Raw genomic sequence first — 23,190 nt, 5'->3', positions numbered from 1 at the left:
TTTCGCAGGAGTGTGAATGAATGAGAGTGGTGCTGAGGGGAGAGATTGTAGATAGCATTATCAATGATGGAGTAGCCTTAGCTGCGGAGGGACATCTGCTGGGTCCTGCAGAGCTGAGCATAGCGCCTGGAACTGATCAACAGTTAACTGATCAATAGTCACAGAAACAGAGGCCAGAAAGGACAGACAGGGGTACTGGAAGGGACAGGGCGGCTGGCTAACACCCAAATAACACCCTATTCTCTATATAGTTTACTACTTTTGATTAGAGCCCTATGGGCCCTTGTCAAAAGCAGTGCACTAAATAGGGAATAGGGTGCCATTTTGGATGCATATTCTGCCTAGTGCCCTTTGAGACTGTAGCCTTTTAACGAGGAAGAGAACGTGCAGGCTTCATAGAAGATTTGGTTTATTCTATTTAGTGGTCATTATTTTCAATCCATCTCAGCGCTTTAGAGCATAACAGGTTGTAAAACCTGGAGAGCACCACTCTAATTGGTCCACTGTTAGAGAGACACGCCTCTCCATGGAGCATAGTAGGCCTATTAACAAACACTACGCCTACGTAACATGCAGTGGGAAATGGAGATGAATGACAGTTTCATGTTTAAATTGCTTCTATATTGGAAAATGTCATGTTTTTCATGCGGTTCAAGTGTCTTGGCAGGCGACACAAACGAGGACTTAAGGGCACGCGCCCGTACGCGCTCACTCCCTTTTGCGTCAGCGCGCGTCCTCTGTCTTTCCGTCAGTGCTCGTGCTCCGTGCAGGAAACAGAATTATAGGTGATGATGGCGGAAGGGGAGCAGCGTTGAGTTTCCTCAGAGTTTTTTATTCTAACTGTAGAACCCTCTACAACTTCGTTTCTCTCCTCCGAATCATCTTCCGAGACGATGGGGAACGAAGGCAGCATCGAGGGAGAGGGCCAGCCGGGACAGCCCGGCTCTACTGTTCCTTCCCCGGGGGCTCCGACTTCCATTTCAGCACCAGCAGGCTCTGGACAGCTCATCAAGCCCAGCAATGGTGCGCCAACGGGAGGGACGGGGGCCGGACCCGGCCCGGGGATTAACAGGTACTATCTGGGACAGTTCTCTGCAGAACCGTGACAATAAAACAACAATGTTTCTGTTTCCAGGATATTTATTTATCGTGATGCATGTCATGTAGCGTAGCCTTTAGTGGACGATCAGCTATAGACTATAGTGGCCGTTTGTCAGAGTGTGGAGAAAATAGGCTACAGCTGGTGTTTTTAATTATTTATTTACAATATCGTTGTCAACACATATTGTCCATATAGGCTAGGTTATTCCTAGTTTTGCAATGTAGCCATTTGTTGAATAGGTTACTTGTACAAATGTGATGCAACAGTCATGCATAAATGGCTAAAATCTCACGTTAACAGGCGGGTAAGCTAAAGTAAGGCAGTCGGCTACTGTATAAGCTATAAAGAGAAGGTAGACATTTTAAATCATGAATGGTCACAGCTCTATACTGTATAATTATAGCGTGCGTAAGCATATTGTAGCCACCAAATTGAACATTTTCATTGATGAAGATTCCACGCCCGCTCTTGCACAGTGTGCGTGAGATTGGGCTATCAGGTTGTAGCTATACTAGAGGGGCCATCTCTTTACGATGAAGCGAAACACCACCTTCATACTTTTTTACATTTTCTTTTGGTGATCTCTAAAATATATCCCTTTTAGTAGATAAGGGATTCCATTGCTTTTTACACTTTGATTCCACGATGGGCGTGACGTGTGAGGAAAAGCAGCTGCAGTGACTGTAGTGGTCTTTTCACGTGACGTAGATTCAGAGAAAGATCAATCGTTTTTTCTCGTCAATTGACTACAACACCTGCTAAATAGCAGTCTAAAAGGCGACCGTTAGAGCCTTAGTAGAAAATACAATAATCACTTCTTCAGTAGAGAATATTCCAATAGAAAAAGAAAAAACGATAGATTAGTAACATACTGTACTTTAGAGACGGGGTGATGGGATGAAAGCATATTGAGTCAACGTGTTCCCATAACTCTTGAATCATTTCTACCGCCACACCTTTTACATGGTCGGTTGCGCTGTTGGAGCACCATGTCGTAAATAAAACGTAAATATTTTCCCACGTATGAGTGCAAAGTAAAGTTTGCATGCTACGTTCATGATTAATGTTACATCACCGCCGAATCTAGTGAATCATATGCCTCACGTGAAGAAGAAAAGTCGCTTTACCTCCCCATATGGACTTTTGTCAATTGTATAATGTAGCCTAGCCTACTGTGTGTTTACTATTAATATTAATTTGCTACTCATTATTAATTTTTTAACACGCACACGCGCGCGCGCGCGCACGCACACACACACACACACACACACACACACACACACACACACACACACACACACACACACACACACACACACACACACACACACACAGGATGCTCAGCTGAAGACCTGTCTGTGTGTGTGTGTGTAGATAACTGTCAGACTGATGGTCTCTAACATCATTGTGACTGGATAACACAAGCTGAAGACCAGAATACCATCAGCAGATAGCGCTGCCTGTATTTTGCATGTAGTATGTACAGTATATAGGCTTATTTTACCTGTATGTAAGCCTTGTCTGAGACAGAACGCATAGGGTAGTGAAGGCCACCCCCTCCAACCCTCCAAAATAATATACTTTATATACAGTGCATTCAGAAAGTATTCAGACCCCTTCACTTTTTCAACATTTTGTTACATTACAGCTTTATTTTAAAATGTATAAAAATAAATAAACAATCCTCATCAATCTACACACAATACCCCAATGACAAAGTGAAAACATAATTTTGTTTTTGCAAAAAAAAATCTGATATCACAAAAAACTGATATCACAAACTGAGCAATCGGGGGAAAAGGGCCTTGGTCAGTGAGGTGACCAAGAACCCGATGGTCACTCTGACAGAGCTCCAGGGTTCCTCTGTGGAGATGGGAGGACCTTCCAGAAGGACAACCATCTAAGCAGCACTCCACCAATCAGGCCTTTATGGTAGAGTGGCCAGACGGAAGCCACTCCTCAGTAAAAGGCACATGACAGCCCACTTTTTTTTAGGTGCCTAAAGGCACATGAGAAACAAGATTCTCTGGTCTGATGAAACCAAGATTGAACTCTTTGGCCTGAATGCCACGTGTCACATATGGAGGAAACCTGGAACCATACCTACGGCGAAGCATGGTGGTGGCAGCATCATGCTATGGGGATGTTTTTCAGTGGCAGGGACTGGGAGACTAGTTAGAATTGAGGAGAAGATGAACAGAGCAAAGTGCAGAGAGATCCTTAGTGAAAATATGCTCCAGAGCACTCAGGACCTCAGACTGGGTTGAAGGTTCACCTTCCAACAGTACAACGACCCAAAGCACACAGCCAAGACAACGCAGGAGTGGCTTCGGGACAAGTCTCTGAATGTCCTTGAGTGGCCCAGCCAGAGCCCGGACCTGAACCCGATCGAAGATCTCCGGAGAGACCTGAAAATTGTTGTTCAGCGAAGCTTCCCATCAAACGTGACAGAGCTTGAGAGGATCTGCAGAGAGGAATGAGAGAAGCTCTCCAAATACAGGTGTGCCAAGCTTGTAGTGTCATACCCAAGAAGACTTGAGGCTGTAATCTCTGCCAAAGGTGCTTCAACAAAGTACTGAATAAATAATAATAAAGGTCTGAATACTTATGTAAATGTAATATTTTAGTTTGTTTATTTTCATTACGGAGCATTGTGTGTAGATAAATTAGGATTTTTTTGTTATTTTATATATTTTAGAACAAGGCTGTAACGTAACCAAATGTGGAAAAAGTCAAGGGGTCTGAATACTTTCCGAATGCACTGTATATACAGTACCAGTCAAAAGTTTGGACACACCTACTCATTGAAGTGTTTTATTTTATTTTTACTATTTTCTACATTGTAGAATAATAGTGAAGACATCAAAACAATGAAATAACACATGGAATCATGTAGTAACTTAAAAAGTGTTATACAAATCCAAATATATTTTAGATTCTTCAAAGTAGCCACCCTTTGCCTTGATGACAGCTTTGCACTCGCTTGGAATTCTCTCAACTATCTTCACCTGGAATGCTTTTCCAACAGTTTTGAAGGAGTTCCCACATATGCTGAGCACTTGTTGGCTGCTTTTTCTTCACTCTGCGGTCCAACTCATCCCAAACCATCTCAATTGGGTTGAGGTCGGGTGATTGTGGAGGCCTGTTCATCTGATGCAGCACTCCATCCCTCTGCTTCTTTGTCAAATAGCCCTTACACAGCCTGGAGGTGTGTTGGGTCATTGTCCTGTTGAAAAACAAATGATAGTCCCACTAAGCGCACACCAGATGGGATGGTGTATCCCTGCAGAATGCTGTGGTAGCCATGCTGGTTGTGTGCCTTGAGTTCTAAATAAATCGCAGACAGTGTCATCAGCAAAGCACCCCCACACCATAACACCTCCTCCTCCATGCTTCACGGTTGGAACTACACATGCGGAGATCATCCGTTCACCTAAGACACGGTGGTTGGAACCAATCATCGCACATTTGGACTCATTAGACCAAATGACAGATTTCCACTGGTCTAATGTCCATTGCTTGTGTTTCTTGGCCCAAGCAAGTCTCTTCTTATTATTGGCGTCCTTTAGTAATGGTTTCTTTGCAGTAGTTTGACAATGAAGGCCTGATTCACGCAGTCTCCTCTGAACAGTTGATGTTGAGATGTATCTGTTACTTCAACTCTGTGAAGCATTTGTTTGGGCTGCAATCTGAGGTGCAGTTAACTCTAATGAAAAAATCCTCTGCAGTAGAGGTAACTCTGGGTCTTGAGTTTCATCATAGCGCTTGATGGTTTTTGCAACTGCACTTGAAGAAAACACTTGGTCTTTTACCAAATAGGGCTATCTTCTGTATATCACCTCTACCTTGTCACAACACAACTGATTGGCTCAAACGCATTAAGAAGGAAAGAAATTCCACAAATTAACTTTTAACAAGGCATACCTGTTAATTGAAATGCATTCCAGGTGAATGCCCCATGAAGCTGGTTGAAAGAATGCCAAGAGTTTGCAAAGCTGTCATCAAGGCAAAAAGTGGCTACTTTGAAGAATCTCAAATACAAAATATATTTTGATTTGTTTTACACCTTTTTGGTTACTACATGATTCCATATGTGTTATTTCATAGTTGTGATGTCTTCACTATTATTCTACAATGTAGAAAATAGGAAAAATAAAGAAAAAACCCTTGAATGAGTAGGCATGTCCAAACTTTTGACTGGTACTGTGTGTATATGTGTGTGTATATATATATATATATATATATAAAGGTGTGTATATATATATATACTGTATATATATATGTGTGTGTATATATGTATGTACAGTATGTATGTATGTATGTGTGTGTGTGGACACCCCTTCAAATTAGTGGATTTGGCTATTTCAGCCACATCCATTGCTGACAGGTTTATTAAATAAAGCACATATCCATGCAATCTCCATAGACAAACATTGGCAATAGAATGGCCTTATTGAAGAGCTCAGTGACTTTCAATGTAGCACCGTTGTAGGATGCCACCTTTCCAGTTCTTAAAATTGTCTTTCTTTTGAAGTGGAATGTCTCGGAGCAACAACGGCTCAGCAGCGAAGTGGTAGCCCACACAAGTTCACAGAACGGGACCGCCGAGTGCTGAAGCGCGTAGGACGTAAAAATCATCTGTCAGTTGCAACACTCACTACCAAACTGCCTCTGGAAGCAACCTCAGCACAAGAACTGTTCGTCGGGAGATTAATGAAATGGGTTTCAATGTCCGAGCATTGAAACCCGCCTTTGGACTCTGGAGCAGTGGAAACACGTTCTCTGGAGTGATGAATCACGCTTCACTATCTGGCAGTCCGACGGACAAATCTGGGTTGGACAGATGCCAGGAGAACGCTACCTGCCCCAATGCATAGTGCCACCTGTAAAGTTTGGTGGAGGAGGAATAATGGTCTGGGGCTGTTTTTCATGGTTTGGGCTAGGCCCCTTAGTTCCAGTTAAGGGAAATCTTAACGCTACAGCATAACATGACATTTTAGACGATTCTGTGCTTCCAGCTTTGTGGCGACAGTTTGGGGAAGGCCCTTTCCTGTTTCAGCATGACAATGCCCCTGTGCACGAACCGAGGTTCATACAGAAAGGGTTTGTACAGATCGGTGTGGAAGAACTTGACTGGCCTGCACAGAGCTCTGACCTCAACCCCATCAAACACCTTTGGGATGAATTAAAACACAGACTGCGAGCCAGGCCTAATCACCCAACATCAGTGCCCGACCTCACTAATGCTCTTGTAGCTGAATGGAAGCAAGTCCCCGCAACAATTTTCCAACATCTAGTGCAAAGCCTTCCCAGAAGAGTGGAGGCTGTTATAGCAGCAACAGGGACCAACTCCATATTAATGCCCATGATTTTGAAGTGAGATGTTCGGCGAGCAGGTCTCCACATACTTCTAGTCGCAGTAGTGTGTAAATGTATATAATTTATATATGTGATTTTGGGGGAAACTAACAGCTAACTTTCTACAACTCTACACATTTTGCTATGGGGCAAAGAGAAAAATGTGCAGTTTTATAGCTAATGTCATGCTATTCTACATGCTTTGCCATGAGGCTGAGCGAAAATTTTGCTGTTTGAAAGCTAATTTCATGCAATTCTCCACATATTGCCATGGGGCAGAGAGAAACATTTTCAGTTTTATAGCTAATCTCATGCTATTCTACACATTTTGCGATGAGGCTGAGAAAATTCTGCATTTTAAAGCAAATTTCCTGGTATTCTACACATCTTGCCATGAGGCTACAAGAAAATGTTGCAGTTTTACTGCAAATCTCCTGTAATTATAATTTTTTTACCATGGCTTATGACATGCTCAAATGCCATCTGGGGGGGGGGGGCTCCGGGGTATCCCCCTCAAAAATCCTATGGGCCACTCCTTTCAGTGAAGTACACCCTTTGGATCACAGGAGGCTTGTCCAGGCAGTATGTATGCCTATTTTTGCATGTGTAGTAGGTGAATTCTGTGAACGTCAATTCAGATTCCTCCTCGCATATCAGTGAATTTCTGTCTCTCTGGGTGGTGCTACATGTACATCACAAATCACCCAGCCTGTGACAACCACAGATGGGTTGACGGTTGGTGCTGTTCGCTCTGCATTTTCCCATGGCTATGTTTTATGGTGATATCTCAGCCAATAGCCCATGGCAAATCAATCGGTGCGAGACTGCAACATATATGTGTGTAGCCGTCTCTCTGGAGAGAGAGAAAGGAGAGAGGTAGGGAGAGAGGGCGAGAGAGATAGAAACCCATTACCATGTTTCATTAAAAAAGCCCAGTAGGTGGTTTTAAAGGCTCATTGCTATCTTCGTCTCACATTCCCGACAAACTGCCTAACAGAGGTGAGACCTGAATCCACGTCCCATATAGCCCCCTATTCCCTATATAGTGCACTACTTTTGACCAGGGCCCATAGGGAATAGGGTGCCATTTGGGATGCAAGCCATGTGTGTGTGGTGACTGAGCCACTGAAGTTGATTGGCAACGTTTTCACACCTAGGTCTTCATCAGACGTGATGAGGGTGGAAAATGCCAATGAAGCACATGGGAGCATAGATTGCACTATGCAGAGTGTATTTTTCATTTAGCTGAACATCTGGTCATGTTAAGCAGTAGTCGTAGAAATGGCCTAGAGAAAAAACAGAGGTCTATGATATGAACCCAAGCACTCCAAGCTGTAGCTGCCAGACAACCGCGTGTCTCTAGGCTTACTCAGATACCCCATCCACAAGGCCCATGGGAGTAGCTGTTGCTAATCAGCATTTGTATCCTTTGCATCCCAAATGGTGCCCTAATTCCCTATGTAGTGCAGTACTTTTGACCAGGGCCCAATAAAGGGAACAGGGGGTCATTTGTGATAAACACACAAGCTCTTCCCTACCGTTATTTATCCTTTGTGACGTTTCACCTCGTCTCTGAAGGATCCGTGGTGTTGTTTCCACAGTGAAAAGAGCATCAGGGGTTGACTTGATCATGCTGATAGTGATGATAGGTGGTGGTTGTATCATAAAGGCCTATGTATGTACTCCCAGTTTACTGCCATGGAATCTCACAAACATACAGTACACGGATATTTGGAACGGAGAGCATTCACAATACTGAACATGTTGTGCACACGTATTGCGTTCACATCGAGACCTTCACTCTTACGTTCCTACTTATCCCTCTTTCTCGTGCACACACACACAACATTTGAGTAGGAATGTCAAGCAGTGTCTTTGAGTGTCTTTGTTAAACAAATGCGCGCACACACACACACACACACACACACACACACACACACACACACACACAGAGAGAGAGACAATCTAATTCTCACTCTCAGCTGGCTAGACATTTCCCTTCCAGTAGAAGACAGAGGGGATGATGTAAATCTATGAACAAACTAAGAAACTCTCTGGGGTGTGAGATTTTCTCCAGACTATTACCTCTATCAGGAGAAAGATGGGAGGGAGTCAGAGAAACCCGGTCTGCATCTCAACCGGCACACTATTCCCCATATAGTTCCACTACTTTCAGCACCTGCGAGTCAAAAGGAGTGCACTATAAAGGGGAACAGGGTAACATTTGAGAGACACCCCAGCACCATCTCCTGCTGCTGAAATATTGAGTTCCCTGCCACTGACCATGTTCATAAAGGAAATGGTAATTGCCTGTCCATTTATTTCAATATATATTCCGTATAGATTGGAATAATTCACTGCTAAAAGGTCCCACATGAAGCGCCATTAGTGAGCACAGCCCTGTGTTGGTGCTGAGGAGGTCAGCTCCGTCTGTCTCTTCCCGGAGGAGCTCTGTGTGCCGAGTACAGCAGCTGGGGTTGTACCTCCGACAGTGTCTGAATATCTGTCTGTACCGGAATTGTGTCTTGGTCAATTTTCTCCGTGGCTCAGTTGGTCGAGCGTGGCGCTTGCGTCGCCTGGACTGTGGGTTCGATTCCCGCCGGGGTCACTCATACAAACAAAATGTATGCACGCATGATTGTAAAGTGCTTTGAATCGAAGTCTCTGCTAAATGGCCTATATGAGTCTATTATTATCCGCGTTGAAAATGTGCAGCGAGGGTAGAGGCCTCCGTACTGAGAGGATACACTGCACACAGTGGATTCATTTGTAATGACTGAGAACATAGATATCTGTCTGTACTCAGAATATTGTGTTCTATAGTAGCCTTCACTGAAGGTAATTGCTGCACAGACTGTACATCGGCGGGCCTACTGCAGATGCATTGTTGAGCTGTGTAGGTAAGCATTGGTATTTGGCACGGTGGTTCGGAGCCTAGCTCTCTCACTCTCACCGCACACCAACAAAAGGCTCTGCTTCCTACTCACTTCCACTGGCATCAGACTCAGAGCGACGCTTATCGGAGAGAGTTGCACCAAGCGTTTATACTTTTCACTCTGGGATAAAGCAAACCACCTGCCATTCCTCTCATTGCTTAATAACAACAGATGCAAAAATCCCAAGGTGCTTTGCTTTCAACAAGAGTGCTGTTCACTGGTGGATGTTTTGAAGAGGTGGATGGGGAGATCTATCCCATAGAGCGCTGCTATCCCACTCGTGGCTTCCTGCCGTTATGTTTTAATGCCTGGTGTGTGTGTGTGTTTGTGATTGTTTGTCTAACGCCTGAGGTTTGGGCTTTGTTTGTTTAACGCCTGAGGTTTGGGCTTTGTCAGGACCACAAGGGATTCCACTCTACAAGCCTTTATTAGCATAACAATAGGTTTTTAACCCAAATAAAACATATTAGTTGCCACCAAACATATTTTTTAATACTGCTTTATTTGACCCCTTTCCAAACTAGTTGCAGTTTGTTAGTAATACAATTGTAAACGATGGAATGGAGAAATGCATCGGTTTCCGCGAGTTGAACGGTGATAGCTGATGGTCAGTATTACAACCATGCTGGTCACTCAATAGCAGAATGTGTGTATTTATTTTCTGTCTTTGGAAAGATGCAACGGTAGGGTCCAATTGGGATTACGACTGAGGTCTCCCTCACTTTGCCCAATGTAGAACAACAGGCTTGACGCTCTTCTAATAAGACATTTGACATCTCGTAGATGTATATTTGATGTAACCGGGAGCCTAGCTCAGCTCATTTTCATTCGGCTCATTATTACGGATTCTATTGTGGATACGGAACACTGCCAGGAAGACATTGTCGAGGAGACTTCTTGTCGAGCATTTATAGCGCTAGTGTTTCTGTGAGCAGGTCTTAGGTGAACAGAACGATTCCTAGAGAGAGAGAGAGAGAGAAAAACAGGTGATTTGAGTTGCTTCACAACCAGCTGCTCTGCTCAGCCCGTCTTCAGTGACTCACTGTCACAAACAGTTCTATTTTTATTCTCCTCTTCCCTCATTTCCATCTCCTTCTCCCGCCCTGGAAGTGGTGTGCTCCCCGAACAGAGTCCTGACTACCGATGGAGACTCCTGGACTTTGAAGAAGACGCGAGCATCAAAACAAAGGCCTGCGTAGCGTTGTTGTTCTCACAGGGAAGCGGAAAGCTAGGATTTCTATTTGAATTGCTGTAGCCAATCCATGGGCGGGTGTCTGCGGGGCAGAGAGGGCAGATTGGGAAAGAGAAAAAGAGACAAGAGGGGAAGTTGTTAGTGCTGCTAACGTCTGATTAAACCAACTTCTCGTCTTGTCTTTTCATTCCCCTCTCCAACAAGAGAGAGACATGGCGTTAAGTCCACAGAGACAATTCACCGGAAAGGCATTTTAAGGAACATAGGTGAATGCAATTCACTACCATACCCAAGACTCAATACTATCTAAACCTCTCATAGGCTGCAGACACCAGCACATTTATTCCATATAGACTCAACACAAACCACTACTTGACTTACATGTATGCATGCTTGATTCAGTACTCGGACTGCGGGGTTGGCGAGGTGTGTGTGTGTGTATGTGTGTGTGTGATGGAGAGGGCGAGTGTTTGTTCAGTTGCCTACTTCTTCCTTCCATCTCCAGAGCTACTATACTGTAGGGGAAACTGAGGCTGTGCCTCAAATGGCACTCTATTCCCTATTTAGTGCACTATTTATGACCCGGGCTCTGGTCAAAAGTAGTGCACTATATAGGGAATAGGGTGCCATGTGAGACCCAGCCTGTCTTTTCCACTGCCAGGGGGTCAGAAGGCTGAAAACTGTGGGCGAGGAAGAGGAAGCAGTGAAGCAGAAAGGGAAAAAAACATTCACCGCTCTTTGAAGGAACCAAACGCTGTTCTCCTCTTATCTCACCAAGAGAAAACAGTCCATTTCTCCAGCTCACACAGTCTTTCCTTTTTCGTGCCCATATTGGTATTGGCCAAAGCAAATTGGCAACTTGCAAGACCCTTTCATTCAGGATTCATGACCAAAAAAATACATGTGTTTAAATGTTGATACTTGTGATATTCAAAATCATTGCTCCCCGTTTAACACTTTAAGAGGTTTCAGTTCAATCTTTGACCCCAAAAAGGCCTGTTTTTCTGAGGTGTAACCTAACATCCTCTCGCGAGAGTCTAACGTGTGTCTGTCCTCCACAGCATCTCTGGAAGACCCCCCCAGACAGACCCTGGGTCCGGGCCCAAGGCGGGGGTCCAGACTGGGCCTGGGACGGGGGACCGCCTGGCCTCCCAGAGGGAGCAGCAGGGTCAGAGCCACGTTGCCCGCAAGAACCTCCAGGTGGACGTGGGTAGTAGCAGGACAGGACGGTCCCCATCGGTGTCCCCCGCCGTCACCCCCACCTCACCCTACTCCGTGCCCCAGATCGCCCCCATGCCCAGCAGCAAGCTGTGTCCCGTCTGCAAGACGGCCGACCTGACGGGCACCACGGAGGACAACCAGCCAAACTGCAGCACCTGCACCCAGTGCCGATCCACGGTGTGCAACCAGTGTGGCTTCAACCCCAACCCGCATCTCACCGAGGTAGGACCTGCTTCTGATCGGCTGTGTGGAACTGTTAGGGGGGGGGGGATATATATTTTAAACAAAGTTATAGACCTGTTTAACAGTTATACAAGATATTGTTTGTGTATCATCATGTTTCACAATGCCTGATGAGTTTGGGTCAGGACCTCAGGAACAGAGAATGTGGTCCGGTTTAGAGAATGCGGTCCGGTTTAGAGAATGCGGTCCGGTTTAGAGAATGCGGTCCGGTTTAGAGAATGCGGTCCGGTTTAGAGAATGCGGTCCGGTTTAGAGAATGCGGTCCGGTTTAGAGAATGCGGTCCGGTTTAGAGAATGCGGCCCGGTTTAGAAAATGCGGTCCGGTTTAGAGAATACGGTCCGGTTTAGAGAATGTGGTAAGTGTTGTAGAATGTGTTTAGAGACGGTGGTCCAGGTTATAACAGAGTCATTTGGTCAGGTTGGTTGGTTTTTATTGAGTCAGTGAGTCAGGAAGTCAGTCCCTGCATCCCAAATGGCACCCTATTCCCTAACTAGTGCACTACTTTTGCCCAGAGCCCTATGGGCAATTCAGTGAGTCCGTGTTCCAGAGAGAAGATAATGCAGGTGGGGTGATGGTGATGAATCCTCCAGTGGCGAGGACCAAGGCCTGTTGGGAGGGCCAGGTAAGGGCCAAGGTAAATAACCCACAGTAAGGTAATTAATCCTGGGACTGTGACTGGCCATCCACTGGGCACTGACCCAGGACCAGCTCCAACCACACTACTCACTGGCCCTCTGGAGATGCAGCAATGTGTCTGTGACTGAATGGGAGAGAGTGTGTGTGTGTGTGTGTGCGTGTGCGTGATGAGACAGAGAGTGTGTACTGTACTGTATATGAGATGAACATATATTGGAGTGAGTGTGTGCAAATAAGAGTGGACAAGAGATAGAGATGAGATGCCCCCGGCTTGAAATGGGAAAGAGAGGAGAGAATGGGAGGATACATGAGGAGGGGAGGAGAGAATAAGAAATAGAGGAGAGAATGGGAGGAGAGGAGTAGAGATGAGCGGAGGTGGGGTTCAGAGAGGGGAAGAAAGAGTGGAATTGAATGGAATTAGATGGGGACCAAAGAGCCACTGTACAGAGAGATAAATAGATAGACAGAGAGGGTAAGAGAGACAGAGAAACCGAGGGAGCAGTGTGGTCCGTGGGTGTTGGTATTTTTTTCAGCTGAGCCCTGGGTGAGCTTGTCACAGGCTGTCAGGGAGACAGAGACAGAGAGAGAGAGAGAGAGGCAGAGTGTTCCGCTTGATCTAGCCCGTGAGAAAGCACAGGACCATGAGATTTAACCTCTAACCCAGTTACCATGGACTGAGTCGGTCTGCGTGGCTGCCTGCCTACTGCACAGCACAGATCTACTTACGGTGCAATGACATTACATTGTCTGTGTCGCTCTATATTGATGACGAGGAGGAGGAAGAGGAGGAGGAAGAATAGGAGGGCTCTGGTCAAAAGTAGTGCGCTACATAAGGAATGGGGTGCCATTTGGGACACTGTCCTAGTGTTCAGCACACAGCAGCCCTGACTTCCCCTCACAGTTGATTTATGATGTGCCATCCTGATCCTGGTGGAATGGAACTCATTGGATGATTCCCAAATGGCACCCGATTCCCGAATATCATTTGGTTAAAAGTAGTGCACTAAATAGGGAATAGGCTGCCATTTGAGACGCCGCCATTTTTGGTGGTGTGAGGCTGAAGACGAGGCCGCATAAAAACAACGTCGTGACAGCCATGCAATTTAGAGTGACATTAACAGGGTCTAACATATGGCCATGATATGCCAACAACCAATTGCAGGATTGTCAATCCTCCATGCTCATCTAGTCATCTGAAAAGGGAAGATGGATGTTGTGCGCGCGCGCGCCCTCATGTGCATGTAAATTGGGGTCCGAAATGATTGACACCCTTGATAAAGATGGAGCAAAAATGACTTAAAAAAAATAAGTAATTCAAATACTGTACTGTAGGCTAAAAAATACCTCTATTTTCATGTCATCCAACAAATGTAAACCGCTGGAGTTTGCTAGATGGTCTCGGCACTTGGATTGGAACCGGTGTTTTGGTCAGATGACCTGAAAATAGAGCTATGTGGCCTCGCACACCAGTGGTGGGTTTTGGCATCGAAATGAGAACGCATGAAAATAACGAAAATAACCCCATACCTACTGTAAAATATGGTGGTGGATTGTTGATGATATGGGGCTATTTTGCCTCCACTGGTCCTGGGGCCCTTGTTGAGGTCAACGGCATCATGAACTTTATCCAGTACCAGGACAAACTTTGCCACAGGTGGATCTTCCAGGAAGACAATAACCCCATCAACATCCACAAAGAAATGGTTATATTTGCCACAAACTCTGCATTTTGCAACGGCCATCTCAGTCTCAGAACTTGAAACCCATTGAAAACCTGTGGTTTGAATTGAACAATCTTAAGAGCTGCCATTTTATTGTGAGGAACTGCAGTTTCATCAGACGTTTTTTCTGTTTTGGCCTTTAGTTGTGTGAGTGATCCGCCGACAGAGATGGCCGCTTCGCGTTCCTAGGAAACTATGCAGTATTTTGTTTTTTTACGTGTTATTTCTTACATTGGTACCCCAGGTAATCTTAGGTTTTATTACATACAGTCGGGAGGAACTATTGGATATAAGAGCAACGTCAACTCACCATCATTACGACCAGGAATACGACTTTCCTGAAGCGGATCCTCTGTTTTGCCCACCACCCAGGACAATGGATCGGATCCCAGCCGGCGAACCAAAACAACGACGCCGTAAAAGAGGCAGACAAAGCGGTCTTCTGGTCAGGCTCCGGAGACGGGCACATCGCGCACCGCTCCCGAGCATACTACTCGCCAATGTCCAGTCTCTTGACAACAAGGTAGATGAAATCCGAGCAAGGGTAGCATTCCAGAGAGACATAAGAGACTGTAACGTTCTTTGATTCGCGGAAACAAGGCTCACTCGAGACACGCTATCGGAGTCGGTACAGCCAGCTGGTTTCCTCACGCATCGCGCCGACAGAAACAAGCATCTTTCTGGTTAGAAGACGGGCGGGGGGTATGCCTTATGATTAACGAGACGTGGTGTGATCATAACAACATACAGGAACTCAAGTCCTTCTGTTCACCTGACTTAGAATTCTATACAATCAAATGTCGACCGCATTATCTACCAAGAGAATTATCTTCGATTATAATCACAGCCGTATATATTCCCCCCCAAGCAGACACATCGATGGCCCTGAACGAACTTCGTTTGACTCTATGTAAACTGGAAACCACATATCCTGAGGCTGCATTCATTGTAGCTGGGGATTTTAACAAGGCTAATCTGAAAACAAGACTCCCTAAATTCTATCAGCATATCGATTGTGCAACCAGGACTGGTAAAACCCTGGATCATTGTTATTCTAAATTCTGCGACGCATATAAGGCCCTCCCCCACCCTCCCTTCGGAAAAGCTGACCACGGCTCCATTTAGTTGCTTCCAGCCTATAGACAGAAACTAAAACAGGAAGCTCCCGCGCTCAGGTCTGTTCAACGCTGGTCCAACCAATCTGATTCCACGCTTTAAGATTGCTTCGATCACGTGGACTGGGATATGTTCCGCATTGCGTCAAACAACAACATTGACGAATACGCTGATTCGGTGAGCGAGTTTATTAGCAAGTGCATCGGCGATGTCGTACCCACAGCAACTATTAAAACATTCCCAAACCAGAAACCGTGGATTGATGGCAGCATTCGCGCGAAACTGAAAGCGCGAACCACTGCTTTTAATCAGGGCAAGGTGACCGGAAACATGACCGAATACAAACAGTGTAGCTATTCCCTCCACAAGGCAATCAAACAAGCTAAGCGTCAGTATAGAGACAAAGTAGAGTCGCAATTCAACGGCTCAGACACAAGAGGTATGTGGCAGGGTCTACAGTCAATCACGGATTACAAAAAGAAAACCAGCCCCGTCGCGGACCAGGATGTCTTGCTCCCAGACAGACTAAACAACTTCTTTGCCCGCTTTGAGGACAATACAGTGCCACTGACACGGCCCGCTACCAAAACCTGCAGACTCTCCTTCACTGCAGCCGAGGTGAGTAAAACATTTAAACGTGTTAACCCTCGCAAGGCTGCAGGCCCAGACGGCATCCCCAGCCGCGTCCTCAGAGCATGCGCAGACCAGCTGGCTGGTGTGTTTACGGACATATTCAACTAATCCTTATCCCAGTCTGCTGTCCCCACATGCTTCAAGAGGGCCACCATTGTTCCTGTTCCCAAGAAAGCTAAGGTAACTGAGCTAAATGACTACTGCCCTGTAGCACTCACTTCCGTCATCATGAAGTGCTTTGAGAGACTAGTCAAGGACCATATCACCTCCACCCTACCTGACACCCTAGACCCACTCCAATTTACTTACCGCCCCAATAGGTCCACAGACGACGCAATCGCAACCACACTGCCCTAACCCATCTGGACAAGAGGAATACCTATGTGAGAATGCTGTTCATCGACTACAGCTCAGCATTTAACACCATAGTACCCTCCAAACTCGTCATCAAGCTCGAGACCCTGGGTCTCGACCCCGCCCTGTGCAACTGGGTACTGGACCTCCTGACGGGCAGCCCCCAGGTGGTGAGGGTAGGTAACAACACCTCCATTCCGCTGATCCTCAACACTGGGGCCCCACAAGGGTGCGTTCTGAGCCCTCTCCTGTACTCCCTGTTCACCCACGACTGCGTGGCCAAGCACGCCTCCAACTCAATCATCAAGTTTGCAGACGACACTACAGTGGTAGGCTTCATTACCAACAACGACGAGACGGCCTACAGGGAGGAGGTGAGGGCCCTCGGAGTGTGGTGTCAGGAAAATAACCTCACACTCAACGTCAACAAAACAAAGGAGATGATCGTGGACTTCAGGAAACAGCAGAGGGAGCACCCCCCTATCCACATCGACGGACAGTAGTGGAGAGGGTAGTAAGTTTTAAGTTCCTCGTCGTACACATCACGGATAAACTGAATTGGTCCACCCACACAGACAATGTGGTGAAGAAGGCGCAGCAGCGCCTCTTCAACCTCAGGAGGCTGAAGAAATTCGGCTTGTCACCAAAAGCACTCACAAACCTTTACAGATGCACAATCGAGAGCATCCTGTCGGGCTGTATCACCGCCTGGTACGGCAACTGCTCCGCCCACAACCGTAAGGCTCTCCAGAGGGTAGTGAGGTCTGCACAACGCATCACCGGGGGCAAACTACCTGCTCTCCAGGACACCTACACCACCCGATGTCACAGGAAGGCCATAAAGATCATCAAGAACAACAACCACCCGAGCCACTGCTTGTTCACCCGCTATCATCCAGAAGGCGAGGTCAGTACAGGTGCATCAAAGCAGGGACCGAGAGACTGAAAAACAGCTTCTATCTCAATGCCACTTCATATAATGTTTACATACCCTACATTACTCATCTCATATGTATATACTGTACTCTATACCATCTACTGCATCTTGCTATCTTGATGTAATACATGTATCACTAGCCACTTAAACAATGTCACTTTTATATGTTTACATACCCTACCTTATTCATCTCATATGTATATACTGTACTCGATACCATCTACTGCATCTTGCCTATGCCGTTCTGTACCATCACTCATTCATATATTTTTATGTACATATTCTTCATTCCTTTACACTTGTGTGTATAAGGTAGTTGTTGTGAAATTGTTAGGTTAGATTACTCGTTGGTTATTACTGCATTGTCGGAACTAGAAGCACAAGCATTTCGCCACACTTGCATTAACATCTGCTAACCATGTGTATGTGACAAATAAAATTTGATTTGATTTGATCCTCACTAATGGTGTACCTAGATTGATGCTTACATACATGCAGACGACGGGTCTCAAGGATCTGGAAAGATCCCTCCCAATAGTGTTACTGAAAACAGTAATAATATTAAATAATATTGACCCGTATCTTTTTTAGGAAAGAAATATGACTTCTTAAATAAAATCTCTTTCTCTGAGCTATTTTTGAGCATACAATATAGCTCCGTATTTGAATGATTTATTTTATACAGTATTCTTTGCTCATCTTTATCAAGGGTGTCAATTTGGGCTCCCGAGTGGCCCAGAGGTCTAAGGCACTGTATCTCAGTGCAACATGCCTCACTACAGTCCCTGGTTCGAATCCAGGCTGTATCACATCCGGCTGTGATTGGGAGTCCCATAGGGTGGCGCACAATTGGCCCAGCGACGTCCGGGTTTGGCCGGGGTAGGCCGTCATTGTAAATAAGAATTTGCTCTTAACTGACTTGCCTAGTTAAATAAAGGTTACATTTAAAAAATATATAATAATAATAATTTAAAAACTATTCCGGACCCCATTTTATATTTGACGTATGTATGTGTGTGTGTGTATGGTGTATGCATGCGTGTATTTGTTGGGTTGCACATGCATGCGTGTGTACAAGTGTGTGTATGTGTGTTTTAGGCGTATGCGTTGCATTTGCATTAGATAGAACAAGAGCTACTATGACAGAGATAAGACTCTTCTTTGTTTTAAGTGAATGTGACGATAACATGCTGGTCTTATGCGGGGGAGTCAGGTGTCCCAGGTGTCCCCATGTCCCGCTGTCTACAGGCTGATCATTTCATCAGGGAGAGGGGAGAGAGGGGGAGAGCGAGAGAGAGAGAGAGAGAGATGTCCCTTTTTTGAAGACCTGTATCGCATGCTATCTTTGCCATGGCATCAATAACCATTGGTTTGGGGATATTAAAGCCATTTCAATTGAACTGAATTGAAGAGTGGAAGATAATAGCCCTGGAGAGAAAAATAAGAAGAAAAGCAGCAAAGAAAGAGGGAGAGAGCAGATAGAAAAGGCGGAAATGAAATTAGAGCATAAGGCGATAAAAATCAGACGTGGTTAAACCATAATGTGAAGCCATGAAGGATCGGCTGATTTCAGAGAATTCACATGAGGAGCGAACATGATGGAATCAAGATTTAATTACAAAGTCATTCATGATTTAGTCAAACAATGAAAACCAACTGGAGAGCGAGCTAGTCGGCTTTTGTCTGAAAGATTAGTTGGAAAAACTGCCTGGTCTGAAAACTGGGCTAGCTGCAGCACGGAGAATAGGGCTTGCGTCCGAAATGGTACTCTATTCCCTTCATAGTGCACTACATTTGACCAGGGCCCGTATAGGAATAGGTTGCCATTTTGGACGCACCCTAAACCCTCCTATCCCGAGGCTCTGGGATTTCTGCTACTATCTCTCCATGAAACCCACATGTCCTAATTCCATTAAACACCAACTGTGTTAAACACCATACTTCTACGTTATAATAACTCATTATCGTGTGTATCCACACATTTAGTTGCATCTTGGAATTTGACAGTAAATACAAGATATCAAGACGTTCATACTGGAGCGCATGTCTATCTAATATGCAATGGAAATATATTTTTTTCATCAAACCTACCAACTAGGGTAGCAAAATCTTTCACCAAATTCCATTTTTTTCTCTCCAGAAATCACAGTTGGAAGATTATCAGAATCAGGAGGGAATAAGCAGGAAATGTTGAATCTTCTAACCGGGATTTCTGGCAAACCTGGACATTTTGGCAAGTTACCGGTTGCAACCCTATTACCAATAATTAGCCACAGCAGAGTCTAGAGTCGAGGTGTTGTGAGGTAGTGTGCTCCAGTCAGTAGACTGGCCTAAACTGGTCAAGCATCCCACCGAGACACAACACACTGAATTTTTCAGACACTACACTAGAAAATCAAAAGAAAACCACCGGATATTTTTTACCCCATAACATTCGGTGTTCCATTGAGTAAGTTACGTAAAAAAAAAAAGTGTGTCATTTTTAAAAACGTTTTCTTCTCGTCTATGTCCGCGTCCCAAATGGCACCCTATTCGATATGCAGTGGCAAGACAAAGTATGTGAACCCTTTGGAATTACCCGGATTTCTGCATAAATTGGTCATAACATTCTATATGATCTCCCTCTAAGTCACAACAATAGACAAACACGGTCTGCTTAAACTAATAACACACAAATTATTGTATTTTTCTTGTCTATATTGAATATATAATTTAAACATTCACAGTGTAGGTTGGAAAAAGTATGTGAACCCCTAGGGTAATGACTTCTCCGAAAGCTAATTGGAGTCAGGAGTCAGCTAACCTGTAGTCCAATCAATGAGACGAGATTGGAGATGTTGGTTAAAGCTGCCCTGCCCTAACAAAAACACTCACAAATTTTGAGTTTGCTATTCACAAGAAGCATTGCTTGATGTGAACCATGCCTCGAACAAAAGAGAGCTCAGAAGACCTAAGGTTAAGCATTATTGACTTGTATGAAGCTGGAAAGGGTTACAAAAGTATCTCTGTTCATCAGTCCACGGTAAGACAAATTGTCTATACATGGAGAAAGTTCAGCACTGTTGCCACTCCCCCTAAGAGTGGCCGTCCTGCAAAGATGACTGCAAGAGCACAGCGCAGAATGCTCAATGAGGTTAAGAAGAATCCAAGAGTGTCAGCTAAAAACTTACAGAAATCTCTGGAACATGCTAACATCTCTGTTGACGAGTCTACAATATGTAAAACACTAAACAAGAATGGTGTTCATGGGAGGACACCACAGAAGAAGCCACTGCTGTCAAAAAAAAACATTGCTGCACGTCTGAAGTTCGCAAAAGAGCACCAGAATGTTCCACAGCGCTACTGGCAAAATATTCTGTGGACAGATGAAACTACAGTTGAGTTGTTTGGAAGGAACACACAACACTATGTGTGGAGAAAAAAAGGCACAGCACACCAACATAAAAACCTCAACCCAACTGTAAAGTATGGTGGAGGGAGCATCATGGTTTGGGGCTGCTTTGCTGCCTCAGGACCTGGACAGCTTGCTATCGTCGACAGATTTCCCAAGTTTATCAAGACATTTTGCAGGAGAATGTCAGGCTATCTGTCCGCCAATTGAAGCTCAACCGGACATCACCCAGAAGTTGGGTGATGCAACAGGACAATGACCCAAAACACAGAAGTAAATCAACAACAGAATGGCTTCAACAGAAGAAAATACACCTTCTGGAGTGGCCCAGTCAGAGTCCTGACCTCAACCCGAATGAGGTGCTGTTGCATAACCTCAAGAGAGCAGTTCACACCAGACATCCCATGAATATTGCTGAACTGAAACAGTTTTGTCAAGAGGAATGTGCCAAAATTCCTCCTGACCGTTGTGCAGGTCTGACCCGCAACTACAGAAAACGTTTGGTTGAGGTTATTGCTGCCAAAGGAGGGTCAACCAGTTATTACATCCAAGGGTTCACATACTTTTCCCACCCTGCACTGTGAATGTTTACACGGTGTGTTCAATAAAGACACAATTGTTTGTGTGTTATTAATTTAAGCAGACAGTGTTTGTCTGCTGTTATGACTTAGATGAAGATCAGTTCAAATTTTATGACCAATTTATGCATAAATCCAGGTATTTCCAAAGGGTTCACATACTTTTTCTTGCCCCTGTATATAGCCACCACTTTTGACCAGAGCCCTATGGGTGTCATGTGGAACAGCCTATTTCTTCTTTCTTTCCAGTCATTGTAGATAGGATCCTGGCCTTTCAACAGGGGCTGAAGTGAAGTGTATTGTACAGGAGGCTGTTGGTTGAGTTAGTTAGGCAAATACTGTAGCAGGAGGCTGTTGGTTGAGTTAGTTAGGTAAATGCTGTAGCAGGAGGCTGTGGGTTGAGTTAGTTAGGCAAATACTGGAGCAGGAGGCTGTTGGTTGAGTTAGTTAGGCAAATACTGGAGCAGGAGGCTGTGGGTTGAGTTAGTTAGGCAAATACTGTAGCAGGAGGCTGTGGGTTGAGTTAGTTAGGTAAATACTGTAGCAGGAGGCTGTGGGTTGAGTTAGTTAGGCAAATACTGTAGCAGGAGGCTGTGGGTTGAGTTAGTTCGTTAAATACTGGAGCAGTGACAGATAAAATAAGGGTTTATAACAGGCTGCCAGCCACGGGACAGAATGACAGCTGCCGCCCAGGGTAGGGGGCTGGTCTGTGTGTGTGCATGTGTGGGTGTGTGTGTACACGTGTACGTCCATGCATGCATGCGTGTGTGTGCGCGGGTGTGTGTCTGTGTGTGTGTTCATGCATCTATGTGTGTGTGTTTTGTTTTTAAATGCGTGTCACCTCTGCAGAATGTTCCATAATTAACCTTGGTAACTAGAGAGTTACAAACTGTACCTCACTAGACCACAGCGTTCTAAGAATCTCCCTGACTGTTTCCCAAATAGTACCCTATTGCCCATATAGTGTACTTCTTTTGACTAGGGCCCATACACACTTAGAACAAACGGTGCTATTAATAATCTAGTGGGGTCTATCGGTTGTCCCCATAAGAGAACACTTTGAAGAACCCTTTTTGGTTCCGGAAATATCCCTTTTTGGGTTCCAAGTAGAGCTCTTTCCACAGAGGGTTCTACATTGAACCCAAAAGTGTTCTACCTGGAACCAAAAAGGGGTTCTACCTGGAACCAAAAAGGGGTTCTACCTGGAACCAAAAAAGGTTATCCTAATGGGGACAGCCGAAAAATCCTTTTGGAACCCTTTTTTTCTAAGAGTGTAATGGTGGCACATTGGCAGTTGTTGGGAATGTGGTGCCATTTAAGACATACCTCGGACTTCACATTCCAAGCACACATTTGACAAAATATTGCATACCTTATCTGAATAGAATATTCCATGTGTTCCCTTAAGCTAGCAGAACTGTCCAATGCATCATTTGGGCAGACGTTCCATACCTCACTTCAGTAGAATGTGCCCATTCCTCACCAAGGCTGAAGGCTCCGTTTATTTAGAGAGCAGAGAGCTTCACTCTTCAACGTCAACAGAGTGCTTCTCTGCCTCGAAGTCAAACCTCACACTCAGCCCAATATTCTGTGTAACACATGGTTTCTCGAAACAAGGGTTTGTCCTCTTTTGGGGGGCGCTTGCGTTACACCGAGCTCTGTAGAACTGACTTTACTGTAACTTAGGGCGTAATCTTATTAACCGATCCGCAACATCTCACGGACCGGAGGTTGATAAACACGGGTGTCGTACACTGAGCAGCAGAATCAG

The 23,190-nt window shown here is 45.1% G+C and overlaps 1 protein-coding gene across 2 annotated transcripts in view; it reads left to right on the top strand.

The window, feature by feature from the left end:
• The first annotated feature begins 754 nt into the window (after positions 1-754).
• Positions 755-23,190, top strand: part of LOC139542924 (protein bassoon-like) — a 125,775-nt gene continuing 103,339 nt past the window's right edge. Inside the window, exons 1-2 of one of the 2 annotated variants that reach the window (XM_071348914.1) lie at positions 755-1,072; positions 11,650-12,031. In XM_071348914.1, the coding sequence (XP_071205015.1) occupies positions 894-1,072; positions 11,650-12,031 (561 nt within the window). In that variant the 5' untranslated portion in view covers positions 755-893. The remainder of the gene's footprint in view (positions 1,073-11,649; positions 12,032-23,190) is intronic. The other variant, XM_071348924.1, reaches the window with a different exon arrangement.

This window comes from Salvelinus alpinus, chromosome 2 (genome assembly GCF_045679555.1).
Source record: "Salvelinus alpinus chromosome 2, SLU_Salpinus.1, whole genome shotgun sequence".
Lineage (NCBI taxonomy): Eukaryota > Metazoa > Chordata > Actinopteri > Salmoniformes > Salmonidae > Salvelinus > Salvelinus alpinus.
Note: the sequence above shows the minus strand (reverse complement) of the source record. Positions and strands in the feature narration are given on the sequence as shown.